The following is a 26126-nucleotide window of genomic DNA, read 5'->3' as shown; positions in this document are numbered from 1 at the left end:
ATCTATATATCTATCTGAACCTAATTATCCGAACTTACAGAACTTTATTTTTTTTCTTATTGTGTTCAAAGTATTTTTTTCAAGAGTATCATCCTGTTGGGGTACAGATTTGTACGCAGGGTGGAAGACTTGAGGTTTGTACCAACCCTCAAAATGTTTAGGTTGCAGCGGCTTGTTAACATATATTGTGCTCCACCTTTGTATAGATGCGTACATTGTAGTCTTATGAATCATCTTATTTGTATGTGGAAGAAAATGGATTTCACTTCGGCTGCTTTCGTTGATATTTTTAACAAGAAGTAGCAAAAAATACATGATCATATAGGATTTTAAGTGGTTCTTGGCCATGAAACCTCTCTGTGTATATCCTTGATATTATTAAAATTTTAAGGTCATAGGCAGTGCGCTTTTCATTGAGGGTTTGTCTGACAAATCTCGTTCTAACTATTCTGGCAAATATTACCAAGGAGGATTTCATATTGAATAGGTATGATAAATAAAAGCGCTATAAATGAATCAACAAATAACATCTTCAAGAAAATGACAAGGGCTTAAGAAGTTCCAAGGAAAAAAGCCGGATGAAGGGGGGAAATCCATAGGAGCCTAGATCTCAAAGTAAAGTTTTAGATTGTGTCTTTACAGGGGGTCATTATCCTTGTGGTGCCCATGACAAACAGGTTTCGCAGGTGGGGGTTACTCACACAGTAAAGTATGATAATTAAGTTATGAGCTAATTATCTATCGACAATGAAATGTAAATTGCTGTGAACGCACATTTTCAACGAAGGGCTGGATTTTCAGCCCTGTAGGATCAATTACCTTATTATCCCCTTACTGTAGACCTAATTGTCTAAGTGTCTTAACTATCAACTCACTAAATTGAGCCAAGGTTCGGGCTACAGAAGCCTCTTGCCTCCACAGTCTGCATGTAGCCCTGTAGTATAATATTTCGATATGAATCAAGCTATAATTTATTCTGAAACTTATTAGGAGAATAAAAAAGATAAAATAAATACCCTCACCACTGTTATTAAATTTGTAAGTCTATATATTAATTATATCACCGATTATGTGTCGTATTGTGGACATTTCTTTGTTCGTCCACTTGTGATTGTTGTGTCCATTTGTCCACTTGTGGTCATTTCCGTGATGTCCATGTCCGATAAATGGTATATCTATACAACCTAGCAGAAGCTTGCAAGCGGACCAATGGCCATTTTGTTCTGAAAGAAATATAAATCTAAGATTTGGAGCTTGGACTTGACCTTGAACCCCTGTAATCTGTGGTTGTTGATATGCTCCATCTTTCTGGTAGCTCGGATTATGTTGCTGCTTGAACGTAGCCTGGAATTTATCTTGGAAACCTGGGGTTTGGTGTTGTTGATGGACTTCAGCTGTCTGGAAGCTAGGATAGTATTGTTCTTGCTCAAAGGCAGTTGGACTGAGTAGGTATGCAGGCTGAGCTCTGAAGAAACTCTGACCATACCGGGAAACTTGTGGTGTAATGAAGTTCTGTCGTTGAGGAAGGCCTCTGAAAAATTGACTGAGCGCGGGCCTTATCTGTTCCTGGAGTAATAATCGTCTGAAATTAGTTTGATAATCACCTTGCTGATCCTCCTGCTCGACTGGGTTGTCACCAACAACTACAAAAAAACACAATTGGAAGATATGTGAAACAACAGAAATGGGTGTGGCAGAGGAATGTCTGAAGGTCCATTTGAAGTATGACAAATTACCATAAAATATGTGCTTTTATTTTATTTAGTAGGAAGAAATAATTCTATTGACCTTCCCTTAATGAGCCTCATTCTGGACTTGATTGAACCAAAATTATTGAAAGCGGATAATAGCGGAAATTTTGAAGATCCTAAGGAGGAGACGCGAGGCAATGTTTGCTATGGGCAGAAGACCCGAACCTGATTTATTTCTATCAAAATATCGAGACTGTTTCAATCGATTGCCATTATGCGAGATGATAACCAATCGTATTCAATGGAAAAGTTTATCCTCCCTGACAAAACTTAGTGGCGATGTTCTTCCTGCACATCACAATTAGAAATAGATTTCCCAGATCTGAAACTGTTCTTGGTACTTTAATATTGTTTTTAAAACTTTACCTTTCCGATTTCCTCACATCCACTCTCTGTTTCTGGATCCAGGGCCTTATCCAGTTTTTTTTGCGGGGGACGGTTTAGAAAAGGTTTTATTTGGGAGGAACGTTACAAAAAACTTTAAAAAACGAATAAAATTTTGTTTACATTCATTTTTGTTACATTTTTATGAGTCAGACAAACATTTAGGGGGAAGGGATTCAAACCCCTCTCCCCCTGGATACAGCCTTGTCTAAATCCTTTGGTTTTTCAGAATTAACTTAATTTATCTTCCTATCTGAATCTGTTGATCGGTTAGCCTTTGACCATCATTTTACGTAAAAAACTATCATTGAAAAAAACTGTAGCCTCAAGCAACTAGGCTCTACCAGACCCCAGTTGTTAAAAAGTAACCTATCGTGATCAGTTATACAAGACAGCATCTGTGCAGACACATTAGTTGTTCATTGGAATGAAGACCCCTACGTTTTAGGTCTAAGGAATTGTGCATGTTTGCTGGAAAGAATAAGTGCGTTTTCACCTCTCCTCAAGGGGCTTGTCGTATTGAACTAGTGGCCATAAAAATTGAAAACCAGTTGTAGTTTTACATCACGTGACCTAGCTTCATGCTTAGGGAGTATTTTTAGATAACAAAGTTAAATAATTAAGACTGTGTAATATTGGAGAATAATTTCTTAAAATCTACGCAGAAACAGATAAGGCTCTCTATCATCAAAACAAAAAACGAAAAAAACTCAAGAAATAAAAGCGAAAGACAAACTCTAGCTGCCTATGGCCTTTTAGTATAAAATTATAACATGAAACAAATTGTAATTTTATTCCAAATTTACTAAAAATAAGGACAAATAGAATAAATACCCTCACCATTGTTAATAATTTGTTAGTGGCTATAGATAGCTGCCAATTATGTATTGTATGTTGGACACATCTTGACTTGTCCACTTGTCTTTGACATATCCATCTGTCCACTTGTTTTTGACGTGTCCGCTTGTCCACTTATCTTTGACATGTCCGCTTGCCCACTTGTGGTCATGTCCATGATGTTCTTTATGACCGTGATGTTCTTGATGGCCATGATGTTCATTATGACCATGTCCAAAAAATGGTATGTCAACGCAACCCAAAAGAAGCTTGCACGCGGTCCAATGGCCATTTTGTTCCGCAAGGAATATAAATCTAGGACTAGCAGCTGGGGCTTGACCTTGAAACCCGGTGATTTGGGTCTGTTGATTTACCTTATCTGTCTGATAGCTTGGGGTATATTGGTCCAGCATAATGGCAGCTGGAGCTTGACGTTCGACTCCTGTGATCACGGGGTGTTGATAGATCTTAGCTGCCTGGAAGCTCTGGGTGTATTGGTTTGGCCCAAAGGCAGCTGGATTGAGTTGATATGCGGGCTGAAATCTAAATAATTTCTGATCATACTGAGAAGCTTCTGGCACGAAAAAGCTCTGTTGTTGAGGCATGCCTCTGAGAAATTGGCTTAGTGTTGGTAATGCCTGTTTTTTTATTAATAGTTTTCCGAAACCGTTTTGGTTTTCGTCTTGCTGATCTTCCTGCTCGACTGGACCGTCACCAACAACTACATAAAAAGAAAATACAGTTGGAGGAGATACTAAAATATGAGAGTTTAAAAGAGGGATGAATAGATCATTCTCTGAAATAGGAAAAATCATAATGAAAATGTATATTATTCCTTCTTTTAATAACAAAAGCTGTTTAGCAGATCATCCCTCATGGTCCTTTGATTGACTCAGAAAGCACAAAAACTCATAAAAGAGACTGTAGGGGAGTTACGTGAGGCTATATTTAATGCTAAAGGATGAAACCTACGGTTAGCGAAGACTGTTTGAAATATGTTTATATATGCGCGCAAGCACAAAACACACACACCAACGTCCCTGCGCGGTCACGGACACACCCACGTATACATACACGTATATGTTACAAACATATATACTATTATATGTACTTGGCAAAAAACCACGTTTCATGGGCTTTTTAATGGCACTCGGTAGGCTTGGATGGCAGCTTTGGCCTTTAGCCCTCGTTACCTTTATCACTTACAAATGGATGTCGTCGTTTTGATAAGAATTATGCAAATTTGTATTTTCTACTTTATTAAGTATGACGCTGCAAATATTTTTAATAAAATTTGTACTCAGCAAAGAGGATCTAAGCTACCTTCCCACATCTAAATTCTTTTAGTTCCCTTATTTTCTCTAAAGCTCAGTTAAGTTGCTTGTTTCTCATAGTTTGGACAAGTTTCGATCCCTCCTCTCAGTTCCCCCCCTAAAAAATGCTTTCACCTGCTTGTCATTGGCTATTTTAACTAGATTGGCCATGCAACTATTTGAGACAGAAACAAAATGCTGAGTTGCAACCGCTTTCTCCTCCTACAGACAAACACAAAACAAAAACAGAATAAAACAGGGATATTCACTTAAATGAGTAAAATTTTCGTAGTAAAGTCTTCTCCTACCTCACTCGGGTATCGATGTCTTAGGTTTTCAAATTGAAAGACTAAAAAAAAAACCTTGTATCTGATATCGGCACTAATTTTGCTTACTTTAATTTTGACTCACTGAAGTGAAAATGTTAAAAGTAGAATAGCCGAGGGCCAGGGCTTTTTTACTCAGTTGAAAAAACTTGGAAGGATTGGAGGATAAGTCTGCGAACCAAGATTAGAATATTGGAGTCAAATATGGTATTGAAGCATGGGCGGTACGAAAAACGGAGGAAAATTTGGTAGATGTTTTCCAGAGAAACTGCCTACGGATTGTTTTGGGTACCCGGCTGACTGGCCGCATTTCAAGCAATAGGCTTTGTGAAAATTGTGGTTCAATCCTGCTTCCTAGGCTATATTAAGAGAAAGGTTTAGATGGCTAGGGCACGTTTTGTGGATGAAGGATGATAGATTGCCAAAGATTGTCCTTTTCGGACAACCGTTTAGGGCTGAACGAAAATCATGTCGTTCGCAGTTGGGGCGGGAGGATGTCGTAAAGAAAGGTTTCAGGGAACTGGGAACTTCCTGGGAGGGTGAAAGTGGGAGGCCTTGAGCATATTATGATGGAGGAGGAGCGTGCGTTGCTGTTTTTGCCTCAGACGGCTTAGTGCTGCGATGAGTTGTTAGCAGTAGTAGTAGTAGTAAAATGAAACACATGTGAGATGGACTTCGTAAAGCTAAATACCCAAATATACTCTAAGCTATTCTTGATGGGCTTCTTCCTTAAGAAGAAGGCTTCTTCCCCTCTTCCCTTAAATGTCCATTTTGCAAACGTCATATTAAACGAAAAGTCAAATTAATGTGCTTAAGAAATTATAAATACAGTTTTCGTAAATAGGATTTGTCCTTAAAAAAGAAGTTCTTTCTGGAATAGTCAGCTCCTCATTAATGATTGAAGAAAAGGCCATGAAAAAACTAGATATAAAAAAAAATGAAAAAGGCCATGTTATCAAAAGAGGTTAAAAGCAAAAAAAGTTTCAATTTGAACAACTGTAACGAAAAAGGTCAAATGGTCAAAGAAAAAGAAGTACCTTCAGGAACAATTTCCTCTCCACTGTTTCTGTACTCAGGTTCCAAAGCCAAAGATGCTCCCAATATGTAAACGAAAACTGCAACCTAAAAGAAAAAAAAAACTAAAAATACTTGTAAACATATTTGATATTAAGTTATTGATACTATCATAGGCAGCGCAATAGCGCTGCCTGATTAAAGAGCAAAGTAGGATCAATGCAATAATAATTTTCTTCCGCCAAGGCACTAAGTATGGAAGAAGTCGTCATAGAAACTTCTGAAGGGTCTCGTTCGATTGGAAATCGAAAGTTATAGTTCTTTTAAGAGTCAAAAGTGATTGGAGGTCAACCAGTTATCCTCTCATGCCCCTTTTTATCCATAGACCTTCGACCAAAATTTTGGGATAGCCATTTTGTTCAGCATTGTTGAAAGGTTCAACATCTATGCCTATGGTGATGACACTACCCACCCTATAACCTTTGGGGCAAGGTCTTTAAACTATACAATTTACCTATTGTTAACATATATGTATAGTTACAATTATCGAAAAAGGGACAATGTTTGGCCCTTGGTGTCCAAAGGGCCAATTGCATTCAGGCAAAGTTTTTAAAGAATGTTGAGGGGAGTGTTCAATTAAATAAAAACACCATATATGCGTACAAACTGTCAAAAGGGCGTAAGTTGAACTAAAACTAAATAAACTATGCGCTTACAGTTTGTAAAAAGGACGTTTCAGCAATATGTTAGGAACGGCCTTGAGTGTAAAGTTGAAACTTTCAGGGCACGATGAGGGGAAAGTTCAACTAACCAAAAGGCTATGTATGCAAATTACTACTGCTACTACTACTACTACTGCTCCTACCACTACTACTGTGACTACTGCTACTACTACTAAGGCTAAAAGTTAAAACCTAAGGGAATATTTAGTGGTAAGTTGGACTAAATCAAACACACTATGTTCATGCAGGTCGTCAAAGAGGTGTACAAGTAATGTCTTAGGAACGGCTTAGAGCATTAAGTTTAAACTTGCAGTTCATGTCGTTGGGAATGTTGAACTAACCAAAAGGCAGTATTTGCATGCTACTACCACTACTACTACTGCTACTACTACTACTATTACTGCTACCACTACTTCTGCTACTACTACTGCGACTATAAAGCTAAGGATATAAAAATAAAAATTTCAGGGAAAGATGAGGGGATGTTGCTCTAAATCAAAAGGTAGTATGCACGTGTAGGTTGTCGAAAAGGTGCATCAGTTATATTTCAGGAACAGCATACAGCATTAAGTTGAAACTTTCAGGGCTGTTGAGGGGAATATTGAACTACCTATACAACTATTGCTATTACTACTGCTGCTACTATTACTGCTACTACAGGGGCTAATTGTATTAAGGTGAAACTTTGGAAGAATGTTTAAGAGGAGTTTGTCAAAAGCCGAACTCTTAAATCAAAACGTACTATATGAATTCAGATTGTCAAAAGGGCGTATAGGCAATGTCTTTAGAACAGTTGGGATTAAGTTGAAACTTTCAGGACACTTTGAGGGGGATGTTGAACTAACCAACAGGCTCATGTGAATACTGCTACTACTACTACAGCTTTTTTTTCACTACTCCTACGGGTACAAAAATAAAGCTTTTAGAGTGTTTAGGGGGTGTTTAACTACAAAAAACAGTATATGCTTGAAGCATATCAATAGGGCACATCAACAATGTCCCAGGAACGGCATAGGATATTAAGCTCAAACTGTCAGGTTAGGTTAAGAGGATGTTTACCTAATCAAAACATACTCTGTGCACACTACTGCCACTACTACAGCTACTGGTTCAACTACTACTGTTACAATTGCCTGTAAAATTATTTTTACTACAACTACAACTATTACTACTGCTACGACTAATACTGCTACTGAAGCTAAGGACATTGAGGTGACATTTTCAGGGAATGTTGAACCAAATCGAACCATACTATGTTGATGTCGGTTATCAAAATGGCATAAGAGCGATATTTGAGGAAGAGCCAAGAGCAAGTTGAAATTTTTAGCTCATCTTGAGGGGAATGTTGAACAAACCAAAAGCTGCTATATGCATACCACTACTACTACTGCTACTGCTACTGCTGCTACTGCCATTACTAAAGGCACTAAGGTGTACTATGGAATAATTTCTGCTCGTTTTCAAGTTTTCATGTTGCTCCTTAACTTCAGTTGAAAAAACCTGTTTTATTTTAATTTAGTCTCCATAAGAAGTGACTTCTTTTAATGTACATATTCATATCAAATTTCTTTTTTTTTACAATTCCGGTTACTATTAGCACGAGTTACAACAAACCGTTTAAATATTAAAAAAGCAAGCATATAACCCAATATTTCAATTTAAACCTTGATGAAAAAAAAATTACTGGTACCATTTGCTTCCCCCCTCCTCGATAAGTCCCTGAAGATGGTCAGTAGGCCTTCTCCCGCATCTCCACCATTTGTACCGGTAAGTATATAAATATAATCTTTTATGCTACAAAGAAAACAGTTTTGTGAAATAAGAAGCGAGATATCACCCCGCACCACCTATATCAAGGCACCCTAAAAATGAAAAAGTCACCAAGACTTAGATTAAACAGTGATAAAAAGGGAACTTTCATTTAAAATTGGACACATTTTTAAAGCAATAAAAGAAAACTTAGAATTGAGAACAAGAAGGGGGCCCGATCAACTGTTCAGAAGATACGAGACTGTTTCAGTATCTTTCTGTACGGGTATACATTTGGAACTAAATAGGGGACTAAAACAGAGTTATGGGACTCGGGAAAAAATATTTCGATCTTTTTCTGCTCATAACTATTGACATATGAAATCAAAATACGAATTTCACATATTTGGAATCTCCGTTGAAAGGAGATTCTATCGATAGCCTATATCCACGTTAAAATTGTTGTTTTTAGTGCGTTAGTGCGTAGTGCGTTTAGATGCGTTTCTCCTGGCAAAGGGTGCTATTTAATTATCGCTCTTTATTTATTATTTTACATTAATTTATTTTAACTTTTTTTTACTTTATTTATTTTTTTTATTTTTTTTATTTACTTTACTTTATTTATTACTTTATTAATTTATTTATTAATTTATTTATTTATTACTTTATTAATTTTTTTACTTTATTTATTTTTATTTACTTTATTTATTTTTTTTACTTTATTTTTTTACCTTATTTTTTACTTATTTTTACTTATTTATTATTTTACTTTATTTATTATTATACTGATGATTTATTTATTTATTATTGATTGGTTTTAATTACCACAGATGATTTGGCCCAGACCCCATTAAGCGTCACAACCGTATCGCTGCTCAGTTCAAATAGTAAAAAAATTTGGAAATGAGTAACTGTCAGGGGTTTGGTATAAGGAAATCTTATAGTTTATCTCCTTGAAACAATGAACTCAAACTTGTAACTATTACATATAACTTTCGACTGCCTTGCTTTAATTTGAAAATCAAATCCTTCTTCTATCTGTTTTAGAGCGCCTTGGCTTTCAAGAAAAGGCTTTGAGACATACTTCAGGAAATTGAGACTATTCATATTGATTACATCTTTTTTTGCGCATCCACAACCCATATTTTCAGTTACAGAATTGCAAGTTGCAGTTTTGCCAACAGCACTGTCGATTTGGCCAATAAATGGCGTAATTATATTAATTATAGGTATGGGTCACTCTTTAAAATTCTTAATATTCTCCTGGGCTGTAGTTTAGTTGTAGATGGATTCCTCAAAGCTGCACAACTTCACCTTTTCCAACTTATCACGGCCGTGGTAAGAGTGGTTAGTTGTTTTTTCTCATCTATCTTTTCTCATCTTGCCTTTTGCCCAGTTCAGGAAGATTATTCACAGGTCCTAAAGTCCCTCCTGACAGAACCAGATACGCTGCAAATGCAGAGAAAAATACCCTTTCGACTTCTCTCAAAGAAAATCGGGCAGACTACGACTAGCTGTGTATCTAGCAGACGGTAGGATTTGGTACAGGCGATTGCGAAATGAAGATATTCTAATTAATTCCAGCTTTAATTTTGAATCTGGTTTAAAAACATAGGATTAAATAAAAAATTAGGGTTAAAAAATTGGTTGTTTATCAAGCAAAATTTTTCGGTTTTGTCACTTCTGTGGAAAGCGTGTCTGAAAACTCAAAGTCACTGATTTTTTTCTCTCTCTCCCGTCGCTGTTCTTTAGGAGAGCCGGTGTTTATTACATCGTGGAAAATACCCCAGAAAATACCCCACATCCCGCGGAAAATACCACCACCTCGGAAAACACCCCCCCCCCCCAAAAAAAATAGCCCCCACGGCTGGTTGGTCTCGAATCACTTTTGACTTGTAAAAAAAAGAGTAACTCTCTATTTCTTACGTAATGAGTACCCTCCAAAATTTCTGTGAACATGAGGTGGAGGTTAGGACGAGGAAAGGGCAGTTCCCCTGAATACGGAATAAATTGTGTTTATGTTGGGGTTTAATGTTTCTCTTTACTTCCATAACAGCGCAGACCAGAAATAGTCCGAGAAATAAAGAGGGATTAAATACCCATTTCAGATTTTTGATGTGTTTTTAATTTTTTTCTGTACCCCCCCCCAAAAAAAAAGTCCTGGAAACTACCCGGGGGGTTTTATGTCAATTTTCTACCTCCGTCCTCACCTAGTCTCTCCCTTAGAATTAATTGAATATTTATCAGAAGACTTGATGAGAGTCGGAATATTTGGCATTAAAATGCACCCTTTGAGGCATCTCCCTCCCTTCCTAACTACAAAACAATAAGAGAATCCCATAGTAGAAGTTTAAACCCTTTATATGCAAATGTTTGGAATTGTAAAACAAATGAGGATTTACTGAAATTGACACTGAAATTGTTTTAGATCTTATAAATAAATGATTAGTTAGAGAGGGATGGATATACCTCAAAGGGTGCATTTTAATGCCAAAACATCCCAACGTCCATTGAGCCTTCAGATAAATACAGAATCAGTACTAAGGAAGAGACGAGGGGAGGATAGAAGTAAAAACTGGTGCATAATCCCAAGGACCGTGTCCGTGACTTTTGTTTGGGGGGGGGGTATTTTTCTATAGGGTTTTGAACAAAAACTTTAAAAAACGCTTCAAAAGTGAAAAATTGATAAATCCTTCTTGATTTCCGGAAATTTTCTAGGTCTGTGCTGTTATTATGAAAGTAAAGAGTAAAATTTAACCCCAAAATGAGCAGAATTTATTCCCTGTAGGAAGGGGACTGCCCCTTCCTTATCCCCACCTCCACCTCATGGTCGTAGAAACTTCAGAGGATGCTCATTAGATCAGAAACTGAGACTTCTGGTCCTTTTCTATAAGTAAAAATGAACGGAGACTACCCAGCCACGGGAGGGGGGGGGCTATTTCCTAGGGGGTATTTTTATGAGGGGGTAGATGCCTATCCCCGTTTTTTAGCGCACGATGCATCCAAGGAAGAAAAAGAATAAAAAACACTCCATGAATTTAAATTCAGTGTATTCAATGGGTTATTTTATTTCTCCTTTATTCTTTTTTTGGTATGCAATCATAAAATACTACATTATCACCATATTTTTTATTTATTTTTTTTTATTTTTTTTTTTTTTAAATATTGATCTCCAGAAAATACTTGGAAGTTAAAAGGAATTTGAAATTTGGTAAAGCATAATTGTGCAGTTTAATTATGGAAACGGGCTTTTACCCATTAATCCTATTTTAAGAAATTGGGTTTATGCAAAACAAAACATAATTTATTTTGTGTATTTTGTATGTGGCTTAACAGCCTTCCAATCTAAATGCTATTATCATGGGCTACGTCAGAGACGTACACAGGAGGTGGTCTCGCCAGCCCTGACATACTAAATTGCATTTGATTTTTGGGAACTTCGTATTCAGATTACCCAAATGTTTTTTTTATTATTATTATTGGGCCTCCTCCCAAGAAAATTTGTGTGTGCATGCTTGAGCTAAATACAAGACACCCCCCAAAGCTGGGAAGCCTATTCATAACTTATAAAGAAACTATGGATTTAAAAAAAAAAAAAATAGTTGAAATTTTTTTCTTACAGACAAATCCAAGCAAAAAAGAATTTTTACGAAAAAAAGCCCAGGAAGTCAATATTTGGTAATCACATTCAAGCTAAGGGTTCTAAATCCAAAGTTACACATCTTGAATGGCATCAAATTAAGCTACTCTATATGCTCCCTTTTGGAATACTCTCTTTATAAGCTTCTTGGAATGTATAAAATTTATAGCGATGTCAATTCACTAAAATACGGGGGAGGGGCAATGTTTATTTTCGATTTTTTTTTTATAGAGGTATGAATAAGTTCATTTTTCAATATCTAGTGGGTCTATTCTTTTTCAATGGAAATTTATAGAAATAATGTTTCAAAATCTTACGGGGGTAAATGCCCCATCGCCTTCTAAATGATGCTCTTGAATATCTATTTGAAAAATATAAGCATAAAAAGCTGTTACGAACCGATTTCATCTTGTGCATGTTTTCCCCAAAAGTCAATTCTATACACTGATCAAACGGTACAAGGATTTTCTATTATAGCATGGAATCAGGTCTTGGGTGACCCAATATTGAGCTCCCTGGAGCTGCCTCTCTCATAAGGGTATTTTTCCATCCTGTTATAAACTTCAGTTTGGTTTCCTGCCAACAATTTGGCTATGTGTAGGTTATTTTTTCTAAAGCCTCAAATACTGAAATATTGAAAGCATTAAATATCTTGGAATGTAATATAATTAAACCAGTCGCGTCAATACACACAAATTTTATGGGCGTTGGGGGATGATAGTTTTGTTTATTTTTGCTTTTTTTAAATGAGAATACCAAGAAAAGATATTTTGAAAAACCTAAGAAGAAATCCCCCTCCCCCGGAATTGAAACCCCTAAAATAAATACATTTGAAGCAAATTTGCTTGCGGAATTTTAGGATTTCGCGAGTCAAAGTTTTAATCACATTTTTCTTGAATTATAAAATTAAATATTGCTATTAATAAAACCTATTAATTGCTATTTCTTGGTTAATATTGCTCTTTCTTCGTAAATGCAATTGAACTGATGTGACAGCAGTCTTGTATCTAAGATAATGTCTGATCAATTTAGGTTAGGTTAAAAACTTAGGTTAGGTAAAGTTTGATGTTAGGTTATGTAATTCGAACACTCAGAATGTATCACCAAGAGGAAAAAAGCAAAACAATAAACAAAGAAAATTTATTGAATTAATTTTTAGACATCAAAGTTGAAGGTAGGAAATCCACTATCCAATGGCGTCGTTTAGGAGGGGATAGTCCACTATCCACTATCCCCAAAATTTTGGAGAAAATTCACCATCTGAAAGATAAATAGACCGTTTGATCATTGTCATAAAAGATAATGTCTGATCAATTTAGGATTTGATGCTGCTTTTACTTTCACCAGACAGTATCTTTTGATGTTAAAATTGAAATATGCTAGTTTCGATCATCTAGGGTTCGATCTTACTTAGGGTTACCATTATTGAGTAAAGGAGTGCATTTTTCCTGGTTTCCGCCTTCATACGATAATATTTGTATTTTTAAAGAAATCCTTCAAGAATGTAAGAAATCCTCATTCGGTTGTATTTGCTGTGCACAATATATGGTATTTTCGTAAATATTAGGGGCTGGTGTCCCCTCAAACCTCCAGTCGTACAGTAAATGTTCAAAACATTTATTCAGGAGGGTTAAAACACCAAAAATTAATGTCTAGTAACATAGCTACTAAATTGCTCAAAAGAAGGAGAGCGATCGGAGTACCCAAACATAAAATATTTTGGGAGTAAATTAAGATAAAACCACACAATAATATGGATAACATTGGATGTCATTGAATGACTGATATGTATGGCCATATCATCCTAATGATATAGATGAAGCCATATCATTGGTAATATCATATGATTGGTAATCATTGGTAATATCATATCATATGATTGGTAAATAAAGAACAGTCCCTAACAATAGTTCCTAAAACTCTAAGACCAACAGTTCTAAAGCAACATATAAATAAGCGAATCTACTTTCTGGAACGATTAAAAAAATGCTATAGCTAATGAGCTTAATTCTTAAGAAAACTCACACGAGGCTATAGAAGGACTCCCTTCAGAGAGCGTGGCTTTCGTTTATTGCAGAAAGATTTCTTGGGTCCAATATTCAAACGTTTTTCAGACGCATAATTACATAGGGAGTAGGGGATACTCCTCCAACCTCAAAATTTAGAAAACGGTCTATTAACTTGATAGTTCCTCCGTGTATGTAAAGTCTGGGTAGTTTTTTTTATTTATTTATTTTCATCAAACAGCTCGTGGTAACGAACTGTAAGGAGCGACCCGGCTCAATAGTAAACGAAACTTTAAAAACGGAATTTTGATACTAAAAGATACATCAAAAGAATCGGATTTTTATGCTGATTTTGAATATATAAGTTTCATCAAATTTAGTCTTACTTATCAAAAGTTAGGAGTCTGAGAAAATTTGCCTTATTTAATAGGAAAATAGGGGGGACCCCCTAGAAGTCATAGAGTCTTAACAAAAATCACACCATCGCATTCAACCTATCAGAGAACCCTACTGTAAAAGTTTCAAGCTACTATCTACAAAAATGTGAAACTTCGTATTTTTTGCCAGAAGACCGATAACAAGTGGCGTGTTTTTTTTTTCAGGGGTCATCATATCGACCAAGTAGTACTAGAATGTCGTAAGAGGGCTCATTCTAACAGAAATGAAAAGTTACAGTGCCCTTTTTAAGCGACTAAAAAAATTGGAGGGCACCTAGGCCCCCTCCCACGCTCATTTTTTCCCAAAGTCAAAGAATAAAAATTTTGAGATAGCTATTTTGTTCAACATAGTCGAAAATCATAATATCTATGTCTTTAGGGATGCTTAGTCTCTCACAGTCCACGGGGGAGGGGCTGCAAGTTAAAAACTTTGACCAGTGTTTACATACAGTAATGGTTATTGGGAAGTGTACAGACGTTTTCAGGGGTATTTTGTGGTTGGGGGGGGGGGTTGAGGGGAAGGAGCCTTGTGGGATGATATTTTCATGGTGGAATATGTCATGGGGGAAGAGAAATTCAATGAAGGGGGTACAGGATTTTCTAGCATTATTATAAAAAACAATGAAAAAATAAATATGAAAACGTTTTTTCAGCTGAAAATAAGGAGTAGCATTAAAACTTAAAACGAACAGAGATTATTACGCATATAAGAAGTTCTTTTCCTGCTAAATACCTCGCTCTTTACGCCAAAGTATTTTTAGTAATTTCAACTATTTATTCTACTGCCTTTCTCATTCAGGGGTCATTCATAAAGAATTGGGACAAAATTTAAGCTTTAGTGTAAAGAGCGAGGTATTAACGAGGGGACAAACCCCCTCATATACATAATAAAAATATACGAATATAGAAGTTCGTTACGTAAGTTAATTCTTAAGTTACGTATATTTTTTACTAATAAAAATGTTCGTTAAAAATTAAAAGTTCTAGTTGCCTTTTTAAGTAACCAAAAAATTGGAGGGTAACTAGGCCTCTTCTCCAACCCCTTTTTTCTCAAAATCGTCTGATCAAAACAATGAGAAAGCCATTTAGCCAAAAAAAGAATTAATAGGGAAATTTCATTTTAATAATTTATGTGCGGAGAACCAAAATCAAACATGCATTAATTCAAAAACGTTCAGAAATTAAAAAAAAAAACTAGTTTCTTAACTGAAAGTAAAGAGCGACATTAAAACTTAAAACGAACAGCAATTACTCCGAGTACGTAAGGGGCTGCTACCCTCTCAATGCCTCGCTCTTTATGCTAAAGTTTGACTCTTTCTCTCAATTCTATTTTATTAAACAGTAAACAACTTTAGCGTAAAGAGCGGGGCGTTGTGAAGGGAACAGCCCCTTTCGTACTCGGAGTAATTTCTGTTCGTTTTAAGTTTTAATGTCGCTCTTTACTTTCAGTTTAAAAAAAACTAGTTTTTTTTATTTAATCACATACAAAACCAAAACACATCTTTCACAAAATGCTGCCGTACCAAGAAAAATCATCTTGTATATCATCTTGTAAACCAGTTGCATATCATTTTGTCAAGGGCTGTGGTTGAACCATTTTCTCGGAGGGAGGGTGGGTTAAGCATTAAAAGCTTAAATCCTGAACATCAAATACTAGGGTTTTGACATCTTTGTGACAGAAAAATCAGCTCTATAAGAATGCAATTGCATATATTACCTGACATCTTTGTGACAGAAAAATCAGCTCTATAAGAATGCAATTGCATATTTTTCTTGAGAATAATATTCTGAAATGTGTGTTTACTTGTTGTATGCTGTTTAAGGGTTGACTCAGAATATTGAGAGAGGACAAATTCAAAAGGAAAGCTCGAGTTATATTTCTGAAACAGAGATCATACCCAATAAGGTGCAGTTTTTGGCAATTTTCTGGTACAATTCGGAGACAATCAAACATTTTAAATTTATCAACAGTCTTCTGTTGGAGTGGGCTATAGGGCTGGAGGGAGGAGTGGGTCGAAGGGGCTGGGGTAGAGGGAGCTGTATTTGGATGAGGGTTGTTACCCTGGGGGTGTTTGAGAGAATTTAATTGTCTTTTCTTTTTTCCTTTCATTATTATTTTAATTTGTGTAGGATGCTTCTAGAAACATTTATGTAAATTTTTTATTATTATTTTCAATTTAGGATTCCCTTAGAAATGCTTATATAGTTAATCCCTACGCGTTAGCCAAAATTAAAATTTTTCCCTCCTGTAGTGATTTTTATAATATAAACTGTAATGGATTATATTTTTGTTTTTTATGTAAATAAATGCCAAAGTATCGGTATCGGACCTTTCATTTTCTGAGGCTCAAGGTTCACATCAAGTTCAAGGAGAAAGTCATTCGATATTTCTACTGGGGAGGAGTTGCCTGAAGTCTTAGAAAGCACACTGAACGCCCAAATTGTCCAAGTTTTCATGGAAAGTTCTGTAACAATTAGAAAGATGGAATTATCCCATAAGCCTCCTGCACGTGAAGGAACATTTTAAAACTGATTGTATCAAGGGTGCTTAGCTCCCTTCTTATTGGAATGAGGTTTATAGCGTGAAAGATTTAAGGATATTTTCATGTAATTAACTACACAGAGATGGGAAAGGACCATGGGTCTATTGTCAGCATCGATATTTTAAAAATGAGGAGATTAATTTGATACTTGGTTTAAATTGCAATATTGCATAATTGCAACACAATATTTAAGGAGCAAGTTAAATGGTCATTTGTGGGAAAGAAGGGTAGCCTAAAGCCTCAAAGAGTGCATTTTAGACTCAGATTTTTGAATTTGATAAAATTACGACAACCTTGAATCAGGGTTGGCCCCTTAGAGATAACCTTGGAAAAGATGAGCCTTACCCCGTAGTTACCAAAATTGAAAAACCAGTTTTAAAGGAAAATATCAAATAAAATGGTGCGGCTGCCTCCCCCCATATATTTATAGGATGATTTCTGTTAGTTAAGAGTCTTTAATCTTGCGTTTTAACTTCATTTCGAGGAACTTTTTTTTATTTGCAAAACAAACCTAGACAGGCTCAAACTGTTGGATTGAAACGAGACTTGACTTGAATAACGGGATGAAAAAAATACCCTTTCTGAAAAGGCAACTCTCGTGATCTTTGCAAGAGGTCACTGAAGACCTGATTCGCATATTATAACATCATTGCAATAGAAAATCATTTTACTATATTCTCAGTGTTGTTACTAACGTCAATGAAAAATATACTGAAAAATTTGGTTCGTAATGCCTTTTTCTACTTCGGTTTTTCCGACGCAAATGCTTTGAAAAATAAATTTTTGCGCACATCTAAACTATATCATCCTTTTGAGACATAATAAAGGATAGTGAAAGTTATTATCCTCCCCCCTAACATTTTAAAGAGTTTACACCAGTAATTAATATTTTTCTTGTCAAATAATTATGGTGGGGAGATGGCACGTACTCAGGGGGGGGGGGCTTCGCCCCCCCCCCGAAATTTTGTGAAAAGTTTAATTTCCCCTTGGTTTCTTGGGATTTCTAACAAAAATAGGACATTTATTAAGAATCTAGATACATGTGTGAAGCCTTTTTTGGGGAATTTTACAGCATGCAATTATCCGGTCAAGTAACTACCCAATTATTAATCCATTTTCTGTCTAACTTTTTACCCTCTTTGAAGTAATTAGCAATTGTACTGTTATTTAATTTTTGTAAAGAGGGTTTGCTTTCCACAGCAAAATAGAATTATAATTGATATTAGGGCGTTTGTCCCCCCTTTTCAGGATAAAGTACAGCTTTTAATGGATCAATTTCAGAAACAATCATTTTTCATTAAAATCTACGTTTTTGCAATAGAAGAACTACCCCCGCAGCACCCATATTGCACTGTTAACCCTAAAATTTCCCTTTCAGTGCGATATAATAGATTAATCACTGATTCTAAATCGCTATTACATAAAAAAACTAGTTTTTTTTACTGAAAGTAAGGAGCGACATTAAAACTTAAAACGAACAGAAATTACTCCGTATATGAAATGGGTTGTCCCCTCCGCAATCCCTCGCTCTTTACGCTAAAGCTTTTAATTGTTTTAAAAAGCAGAATTGTGGCAAAGAGTCAAACTTTAGCGTAAAGAGCGAGGGATTGCGGAGGGGACAACCCATTTCATGTACGGAGTAATTTCTGTTCGTTTTAAGTTTTAATGTCGCTCCTCACTTTCAGTTAAAAAAACTAGTTTTTTTTGTAATTTCTGAACGTTTTTGAATTAATGCATGTTTGATTTTGGCTCTCCGTAGATAAATTATTAAAATGAAATTTGCATAATAATTCTTTTTTTGGCTAAAGGGCTTTCTATTAGTTTTGATCAGACGATTTCGAGAAATAAGGGGTGAGGAAGGAGGCCTAGTTGCCATGCAATTTTTTTCGGTTACATAAAAAAGCAACTATAAATTTTAATTTTTAATGAATTTTTTTATTAGTAAAAAATATACGTAACTTAAGAATTAACTTACGTAACAAACTTTTATATTCTTTAATTTTTATTATATATATGAGGGGGTTTTTACCCTCGTTAATACCTCGTTCTTTACACTAAATCGTAAGTTTTGTCCCAATTCTTTAACAATGACCCCTGAATCAGAAAGGCCGTAGAATAAATAGTTGAAATTACTAAAAATACTATAGCATAAAGAGCGAGGTATTTATCTCCTCCTAAATACCTCAGTCTTTATGCTAACGTATTTCTAGAACCCCTCATATGCGTAATAATCTCTGTTCGTTTTAAGTTTCAATGCTACTCTTTACTTTCAATTGAAAGAACTTTTCCATGTTTATTTTTTCATTGTTTTTTTTATAGTAATTTTAGAAAATTCTGCGCCCTTTTCATTGAATTTCTGTTCCCTCATGACATATTTCTCCAAGTAAAGATCCTCCCACATAGCCCCCTCCCCTCAACCCCACCCCCAAAACCAAAAAAAAAAAATCCCCTGAAAACGACTGTACACTTCCCAATAACCATTATTATATGTAAACACTGGTCGAAGTTTGTAACTTGCAGCTCCTCCCCCAGGGACTGTGGGGGAGTAAGTCATTCCCAAAGAAATAGTTATTATGGTTTTTGACTATGCGGAACAAAATGGCTATCTCAAAATTTTGATCTGTTGACTTTGGAGAAAAAATGAGCGTGGGAGGGGGCGTAGGTGCCCTCCAATTTTTTGGTTACTTAAAAAGGGCACTAGAACTTTTCATTTCCGTTAGAATGAGCCCTCTTGCGACATTCTAGGACCACTTGGTCGATACGATGACCCCTGGGAAAAAAAATAAAATAAAAAAATAAACACGCACCCGTGATATGTCTTCTGGCAAAAAATACGAAATTCCACATTTTTGTAGATAGGAGCTTGAAAATTTTGCTATAGGGTTCTCTGATACGCCGAATGCGATGGTGTGATTTTCGTTAAGATTCTGTGACTTTTAGGGGGGGTGTTTTCCCCTATTTTCTAAAATAAGGCAAATTTTTTCAGGCTCGTAACTTTTGATGACAAAGACTAAATTGGATGAAACTTATATATTTAAAGTCAGCATGACAATCTGATTCTTTTGATGTATATTTTAGCATCAAAATTCTGTTTTTTAGAGTTTTGTTTACTATTGAGCCGGGTCGCTCCTTACTACAGTTCGTTACCACGAACTGTTTGATGAACATAACCTGAGCCTAAACCGTACTTTTGAGGCTTCAGTCTTCTTCCCCCCCCATCCGCTACAATACTACACATTAAAGTTAGTCTGTATTTTCCGACATACGTAGTTTTTGCATTACTAAATAAAAAAGTGCTACTTTATATCTGCTGTTTCGATGGTTTTGGCCCCCCCCCAGAAAAAAATTCCTGCGTACGTGCCTGGTGGGGAGCATACAAGGCTGAAACTTCTTAAATTGAGATCTATATCTAGCACACACGACTTTAGATCAACAGCCCTTATAGATGGTCTCAGCTAAAAAAAGAGGCAAATTAAAAATTTGATTACTATTGAGCAGCGTCACTCTTTACTTACTGCTCGGTGCCACAAACTTTCTGCCGTGCATAACTTTAGACCAAAATCAGGTAGCTTATAGATCGTCTCAGCTCAAAAACGAGACATAAAAATTAATAAGATATTCTTACGCATTTTTTGGTCCCTACTGAGGAGGGAAGGGATAGCGAGACGTAAATCTTGAGAAATTCCCTATTGTTCTTCTTGTTTTTGGTGTTTGGGAAGGGATAGTTATCGCCCCCGTAGATTTCCAAATAACCTTTTGGTATTTTCAGTGCAATATTAAAAGAGTACTCCTCTCCCCTTACAATTGGGAAAACACTCTCTTATACTCTGTAGCCGTTTTTTTAAATGATAAACGGTCTATAATTATGCTTCATTTTTATGGACTGCATTTATGTTCAGGGACAAATTGTATACTGCACGTCAATATAACCTCTGAGACCGGGGTATAGAAACTCTTTCAATACTACTCATGTGTTTTGCTCGATAACATTTTGCCCTTTTTTGATTAAAATAACTGTTTTACGGACCATAATTCTGGAATGTTGTATTTTTTCTTGGTTTGATCTCATTTGTTGCTTAAAAACGGCACTTTAAGCGTTCACTCGAAAGACTCCTCTCTTGGTAATATTGTGCTACGGAATAAGGATGGTCGCATGCGTGACCATCTTTATCTGGTAAATTAAGAAATTTAACACCATATTGATAGTGGCTTCACTTTAAGCGTTCACTCGAAAGACTCCTCTCTTGGTAATATTGTGCTACGGAATAAGGATGGTCGCATGCGTGACCATCTTTATCTGGTAAATTAAGAAATTTAACACCATATTGATAGTGGCTTCACTTTAAGCGTTCACTCGAAAGACTCCTCTCTTGGTAATATTGTGCTACGGAATAAGGATGGTCGCATGCGTAACCATCTTTATCTGGTAAATTAAGAAATTTAACACCATATTAATAGTGGCTTCACTTTAAGCGTTCACTCGAAAGACTCCTCTCTTGGTAATATTGTGCTACGGAATAAGGATGGTCGCATGCGTGACCATCTTTATCTGGTAAATTAAGAAATTTAACACCATATTGATAGTGGCTTCACTTTAAGCGTTCACTCGAAAGACTCCTCTCTTGGTAATATTGTGCTACGGAATAAGGATGGTCGCATGCGTGACCATCTTTATCTGGTAAATTAAGAAATTTAACACCATATTGATAGCGGCTTCACTTTAAGCGTGGCACTTTAAGCGTTCACTCGAAAGACTCCTCTCTTGGTAATATTGTGCTACGGAATAAGGATGGTCGCATGCGTGACCATCTTTATCTGGTAAATTAAGAAATTTAACACCATATTGATAGTGGCTTCACTTTAAGCGTGGCTCTTTAAGCGTTCACTCGAAAGACTCCTCTCTTGGTAATATTGTGCTACGGAATAAGGATGGTCGCATGCGTGACCATCTTTATCTGGTAAATTAAGAAATTTAACACCATATTGATAGTGGCTTCACTTTAAGCGTGGCACTTTAAGCGTTCACTCGAAAGACTCCTCTCTTGGTAATATTGTGCTACGGAATAAGGATGGTCGCATGCGTGACCATCTTTATCTGGTAAATTAAGAAATTTAACACCATATTGATAGTGGCTTCACGTTCTCATACATGTTGGGGCTAATTGCATAATTTCCCTGAAAACCGCACCCTGTTTCGGGGACTTCAATTCTTATCTTTATGTGTTCTAATCTTTATGTCTAAAATGCTTTCGACGTACAGCTCTAATTCAATACTGTAGTATATTTAAAATTAGTTTAAATATAAATAATAAGCGGCGCTCTTTGTTTACAGCTTATTGCTGAGAGTTGTTATGTTCAAGACCCTCAAATTGATTATTCGCATAACATTACTTCGAGAATGATAATCAGCCCTGAAAAAGAGAACTCCTCCAAATGTCTTTTAGGTGGGGGGGGGGTCTGAAACATCAAAAATTTATAATAATATCAGCATGTCCATCGTTTTTAAGGTGAGTTCTTTGAATAAATCGTTTTTTATAAGAACATCTCGTATAGACGCTGGCATGGAGGCCAAGGGGTCAAGGTTGCCCATAAAAATAAGAAATAGTAAAAAAATGTATATAGAATGGGAAATACTCCAATTCAAATTTTGACAAAAACAAAATTCCTGGTAGCACTTAACTCCTTCCTAGGAATTTTCCTGGTAGTAACCATGATCCTCCCCACCTCTCCATATTTTATCTTCAATTATAGGGGAATTCCCTATTCCCCTATCACCACGCAGTACTTACATTATGTGATTGCATTAATTTTTTTTGAATTTATTCAAAATAAAATTTCTTATTCTGAAGAGAGATTTTAGATTTACTTCTACCTACCCTCCCCCCCCCCACTATAAACTTCTTTTTCTATTTATCTGAAAATCCCCGCTTTTTCTCGCTGGACAACAAGAAAACATTGAAAAATGCATATAAATCTTTCTTTTAGTAACACTGAGATTGTTTTAAAGCTAAAGTGAAGGATCCTGTAGTCTGTATAAAGAAAAAATATAAAACGTTTGAAGACAAGGCGAAAATTATCCTTTTAGGCCACAATTTATTTCCGTTTTTTAGTAACAGTTCTGGCTCTTGATGATTTATAGGCTAAATTATTTAGCAAGTGTTTTTGTATCTTTTTTTCTCTGTGTTTGATCAATATTTGATATTTTTTTATTGTAAGCGTTATCATTTGTCTTTTCTTTATATTATATTGTAGCCTACTTCTCATTTTTTGTGGGCAATAAAGAAAATAAATAAATAATAAATAAAATGAAAAACATTCCCGTTTAAATCTTGGGAAAAACAAAGCTTCTGCTGGTACTTCCCCGCTCCCCTTGAAAATTTCCTGATGGCACTTCTGATTTTTCTCCACGTCCCTCTCTTTTGTGCTGGAAACACATGAATATTATATATAACATTGTATGAATATTTATATTAGACTCATAAAAATTCTAAAATAAGAGTCGAGCTGCTAGCCCGAAGTTGCTAGCTCATATTGAAGGCTTAATCCGAAAAATTACTCTTAGGAATCAAGAGATATTAGAGACAGGTTTCTACCCCTTATCCCAGTATACATCCTAGTTCATCAGGTTGAAGCTTCATGGGTAGTTTGAAAATTTGGGCATAAAAAAAAACACTTTTTAGGCACACTCTCTTTCTAACCTACCCCAAGATCCACCGTTCCTTGTCTCTAATGAAAGTATGCATCACGGTACATGATTTTATCAAACCTCAAATTGGTCAAAAAGTTGATGAAGCTTTAAAATAACCATGTGTGTTAACCGTTCATTTTGTATGACCACATACTTCTTTGAGATGATATTACTACCTCTGAAACTGGGATACTCAACATATAACTTTTCAATAATACTTAGATTAATTTGCGGTCTCTAGATCTTCCATCTACAGATTTTTTCCCTCTTTAGGGTAAAACTGAAAGTAAGGCGCAACATTAAAACTTAAACGAACAGAAATTATTCCGTATATGATGGAGGCTGTCCCTTCCTCAACGGCCCGCTCTTTACGCTAAAATTTGACTCTTTTCACAGCTCTACTTTATAAAACAATAAAAAACCCGTCATCTTAATTTAGTCTTGTCAAAAGTGAGCCCGAACCTCGTCATTTGTCAGTTTACCTTAATCTTTGGCTGTATCCAAAACCGGATAGACTGTCGTAAATTAAGCTAAATGATTTTTCTAGAAGTTTAATTAGTACATCTTTACATTAAACTACTATCAATAGCTTTCAAGTTTATATGACCAGACAAGCTGCGACTTGTAGAATAGCCGATTTGACCTAAAGCACTTTCATCGCGCCAGTAAAAACTTGTGGCAAGATTTAAATTTTTCTATCTATTTTATTTTTTAATTAACACTCGATTTTTTAATGTACCATTGTTCAATTATGTCTAACCTGCAATGAAAGCTAGATTATCTGTTCTAAGACACCATCTTAACCCCTTTTCAAGGGATCAACTGTAAAGTTTTCAGGGATAATGTCCTTTAAGAGGCATTGATGCACCTTCTGCCCAAAGCTGCTTGTGTGACTGGACACTTAGCGTGTAAGAAGGGTGGTCAACTGAGACACATAGGCCGCATTTCTTAGGTCTCTTGGACTGATTATCCTTAGTTTTTGGATGATCACCAGAACATCTTGCACATTTTAGGGGATTCTTACAAGTTTCTCAGCCTGGCCGAATCGTTGACAGCTTTAATATTGCATAGGCAAAAATTTGAACTGCTAATAGGTAGGCGCTCATATCCGACCAATAAATTTTTATGAGAGGCTTGTTCGAGATGTGCCTTTTCAGAAAATTTGAGACGAAAGGATTGCGTTCTACCTAACTGCTTATCTTCAGAGCAGCTTGCTACTAGCTGAATGAAATTATCAGATGTAATCAGGGGTCTAGCTAACAATTCCAAAATACGGCGGGCTTTTCCCTTTGGCATTCAAAGATTGAACATGATCGTTGAGAGCCTGTGCTACTGACTGAGCAACATCTTTATCAGACAAAATAAGCCGCCAAGCATTCTTACAGGGCTTAATTCAATAATACGATTCTTTCGTATTATTAAAAGTCTTTTCACGATACGCCATAGTCAAGATCTTTCGAGGGGGGTCTTCAAGACTACTGCATAAGTCGGATTTGAAGCCTGTTATACGAACCCTGAGCATTTCAGAATCAACCAGGTTATTGATCTTTAGGCTTAACTCGTTGAATTTTCGAACGAATGTAGCAGTTGTTTCACAGAGCACTACAGCCGCCTCATCAGGTTCAAAAATGACAAAACGGGGTAATACCACTTTACGTTCATCACAGAGATCAAGACATCTAGTCATATCTCCGACATTGTCAATCATATTTTGTCTATCTGTAGCACATGTAGAAACGGTAGCTTCAGCCAACAGCAATTTCTTGGCTTAAGTATCAAATCAGTGGCAAAAGATTTACAAGTAGTTTTTTTGTAATATCAGTACAAGCAATCCCCATTTTTATGGAACTTGGAAAAAAACCAAGTGCCATATAGTGATCGTAAATTCTGTCGGTCTGTCGGTCCCGGTTTTGCTAGTTTAGGCACTTCCAGATAAGCTAGGACGATGAAATTTGGTGAATGTATCAGGGACCAGAACAGATTAAATTGGATATAGTCTTTTCCCTGATTTTACCATTTGGGGGGAGAGGGGGACGGTTAATTTGGAAAAATTAGAAAAAATGAGGTATTTTTAACTTACGAACAGGTGATCGGATCTTAATGAAATTTGATATTGAGAAGGATATCGTTTCTTAGAGCTCACATTTAAATTCCGACCGAATTCGCCATTAGGAGGAGTTGGAGGGGAAAACTTAAAATCCTGGAAAACGCTTAGAGCGGAGGGATCGGGATGGAACTTGGTGGGAAAAATAAGCACAAGTCCTAGATACGTAATTGACATAACCAGAGCAGATTCGCTCTCTTTGGAGGAGTTGGGGGGAGGTTCAATCCTGAAAATTTAGGAAAAATGAGGTATTTTTAACTTACAAAGGAGTGACCGGATCTTAATGTAATTTCATATTTAGAAGGACCTCGTAACTCAGTTATTTTAAATCCCGACCGGATCCAGTGTCATTGGGGGGAGTTGAGTGGAGAGATCAGGATTTAACTTTGTGGGAAGAATAAACACAAGTCCTAGATACGTGATTAACATGATTGGACTGAATCCGCTCTCTTTGGGGGAGTTGGAGGGGGTGTAAATTTGGAAAAATTAAAAAAATTGAGGTATTTTTAACTTAAGAACGGGTTACCGTTCGTGAGGTATTTTTAAATTTGATATTTAGAAGAAGCTCGTGTTCCAGAGCTCTTATTTTAAATCCCAACCAGATCTCGTGAC

At 36.1% G+C, this 26126-nt stretch overlaps 2 protein-coding genes across 3 annotated transcripts in view; one reads left to right on the top strand and one right to left on the bottom strand.

The window, feature by feature from the left end:
• Window positions 1-955: 955 nt before the first annotated feature.
• On the bottom strand, window positions 956-12257 carry LOC136038904 (uncharacterized). 2 transcript variants are annotated; one of them, XM_065722385.1, is made up of 3 exons: window positions 12136-12257; window positions 5649-5733; window positions 956-1643 (listed from the first exon to the last, which is right to left on the bottom strand). In XM_065722385.1, exons 1-3 carry the CDS (start codon window positions 12151-12153, stop codon window positions 1045-1047), a joined length of 702 nt encoding a protein of 233 aa, XP_065578457.1. In that variant the 5' UTR covers window positions 12154-12257; the 3' UTR covers window positions 956-1044. The 2 variants fall into 2 exon arrangements, with proteins under 2 accessions (XP_065578457.1, XP_065578456.1); XM_065722384.1 differs by lacking the exon at window positions 956-1643 and adding an exon at window positions 2912-3693.
• Window positions 12258-17405: 5148 nt separating this feature from the next.
• Window positions 17406-26126, top strand: part of LOC136038903 (uncharacterized) — a 70540-nt gene continuing 61819 nt past the window's right edge. The window contains exon 1 of the mRNA XM_065722383.1: window positions 17406-17445. Coding sequence (XP_065578455.1) covers window positions 17422-17445 — 24 coding nt within the window. The 5' untranslated portion in view covers window positions 17406-17421. The remainder of the gene's footprint in view (window positions 17446-26126) is intronic.

Source organism: Artemia franciscana, chromosome 18, assembly GCF_032884065.1.
Source record: "Artemia franciscana chromosome 18, ASM3288406v1, whole genome shotgun sequence".
In the NCBI taxonomy this organism is placed as follows: Eukaryota; Metazoa; Arthropoda; class Branchiopoda; order Anostraca; family Artemiidae; genus Artemia; species Artemia franciscana.
Note: the sequence above shows the minus strand (reverse complement) of the source record. Positions and strands in the feature narration are given on the sequence as shown.

Bases quoted from the DNA above. Each gene is read 5' to 3' on its own strand.
- LOC136038904 (XM_065722384.1), bottom strand. The intron at 3,694-5,648 runs GTACTTCTTTTT...CTTTTTATGTAG, and splicing joins AGAGGAAATTGTTCCTGAAG to TTGTTGGTGACGGTCCAGTC.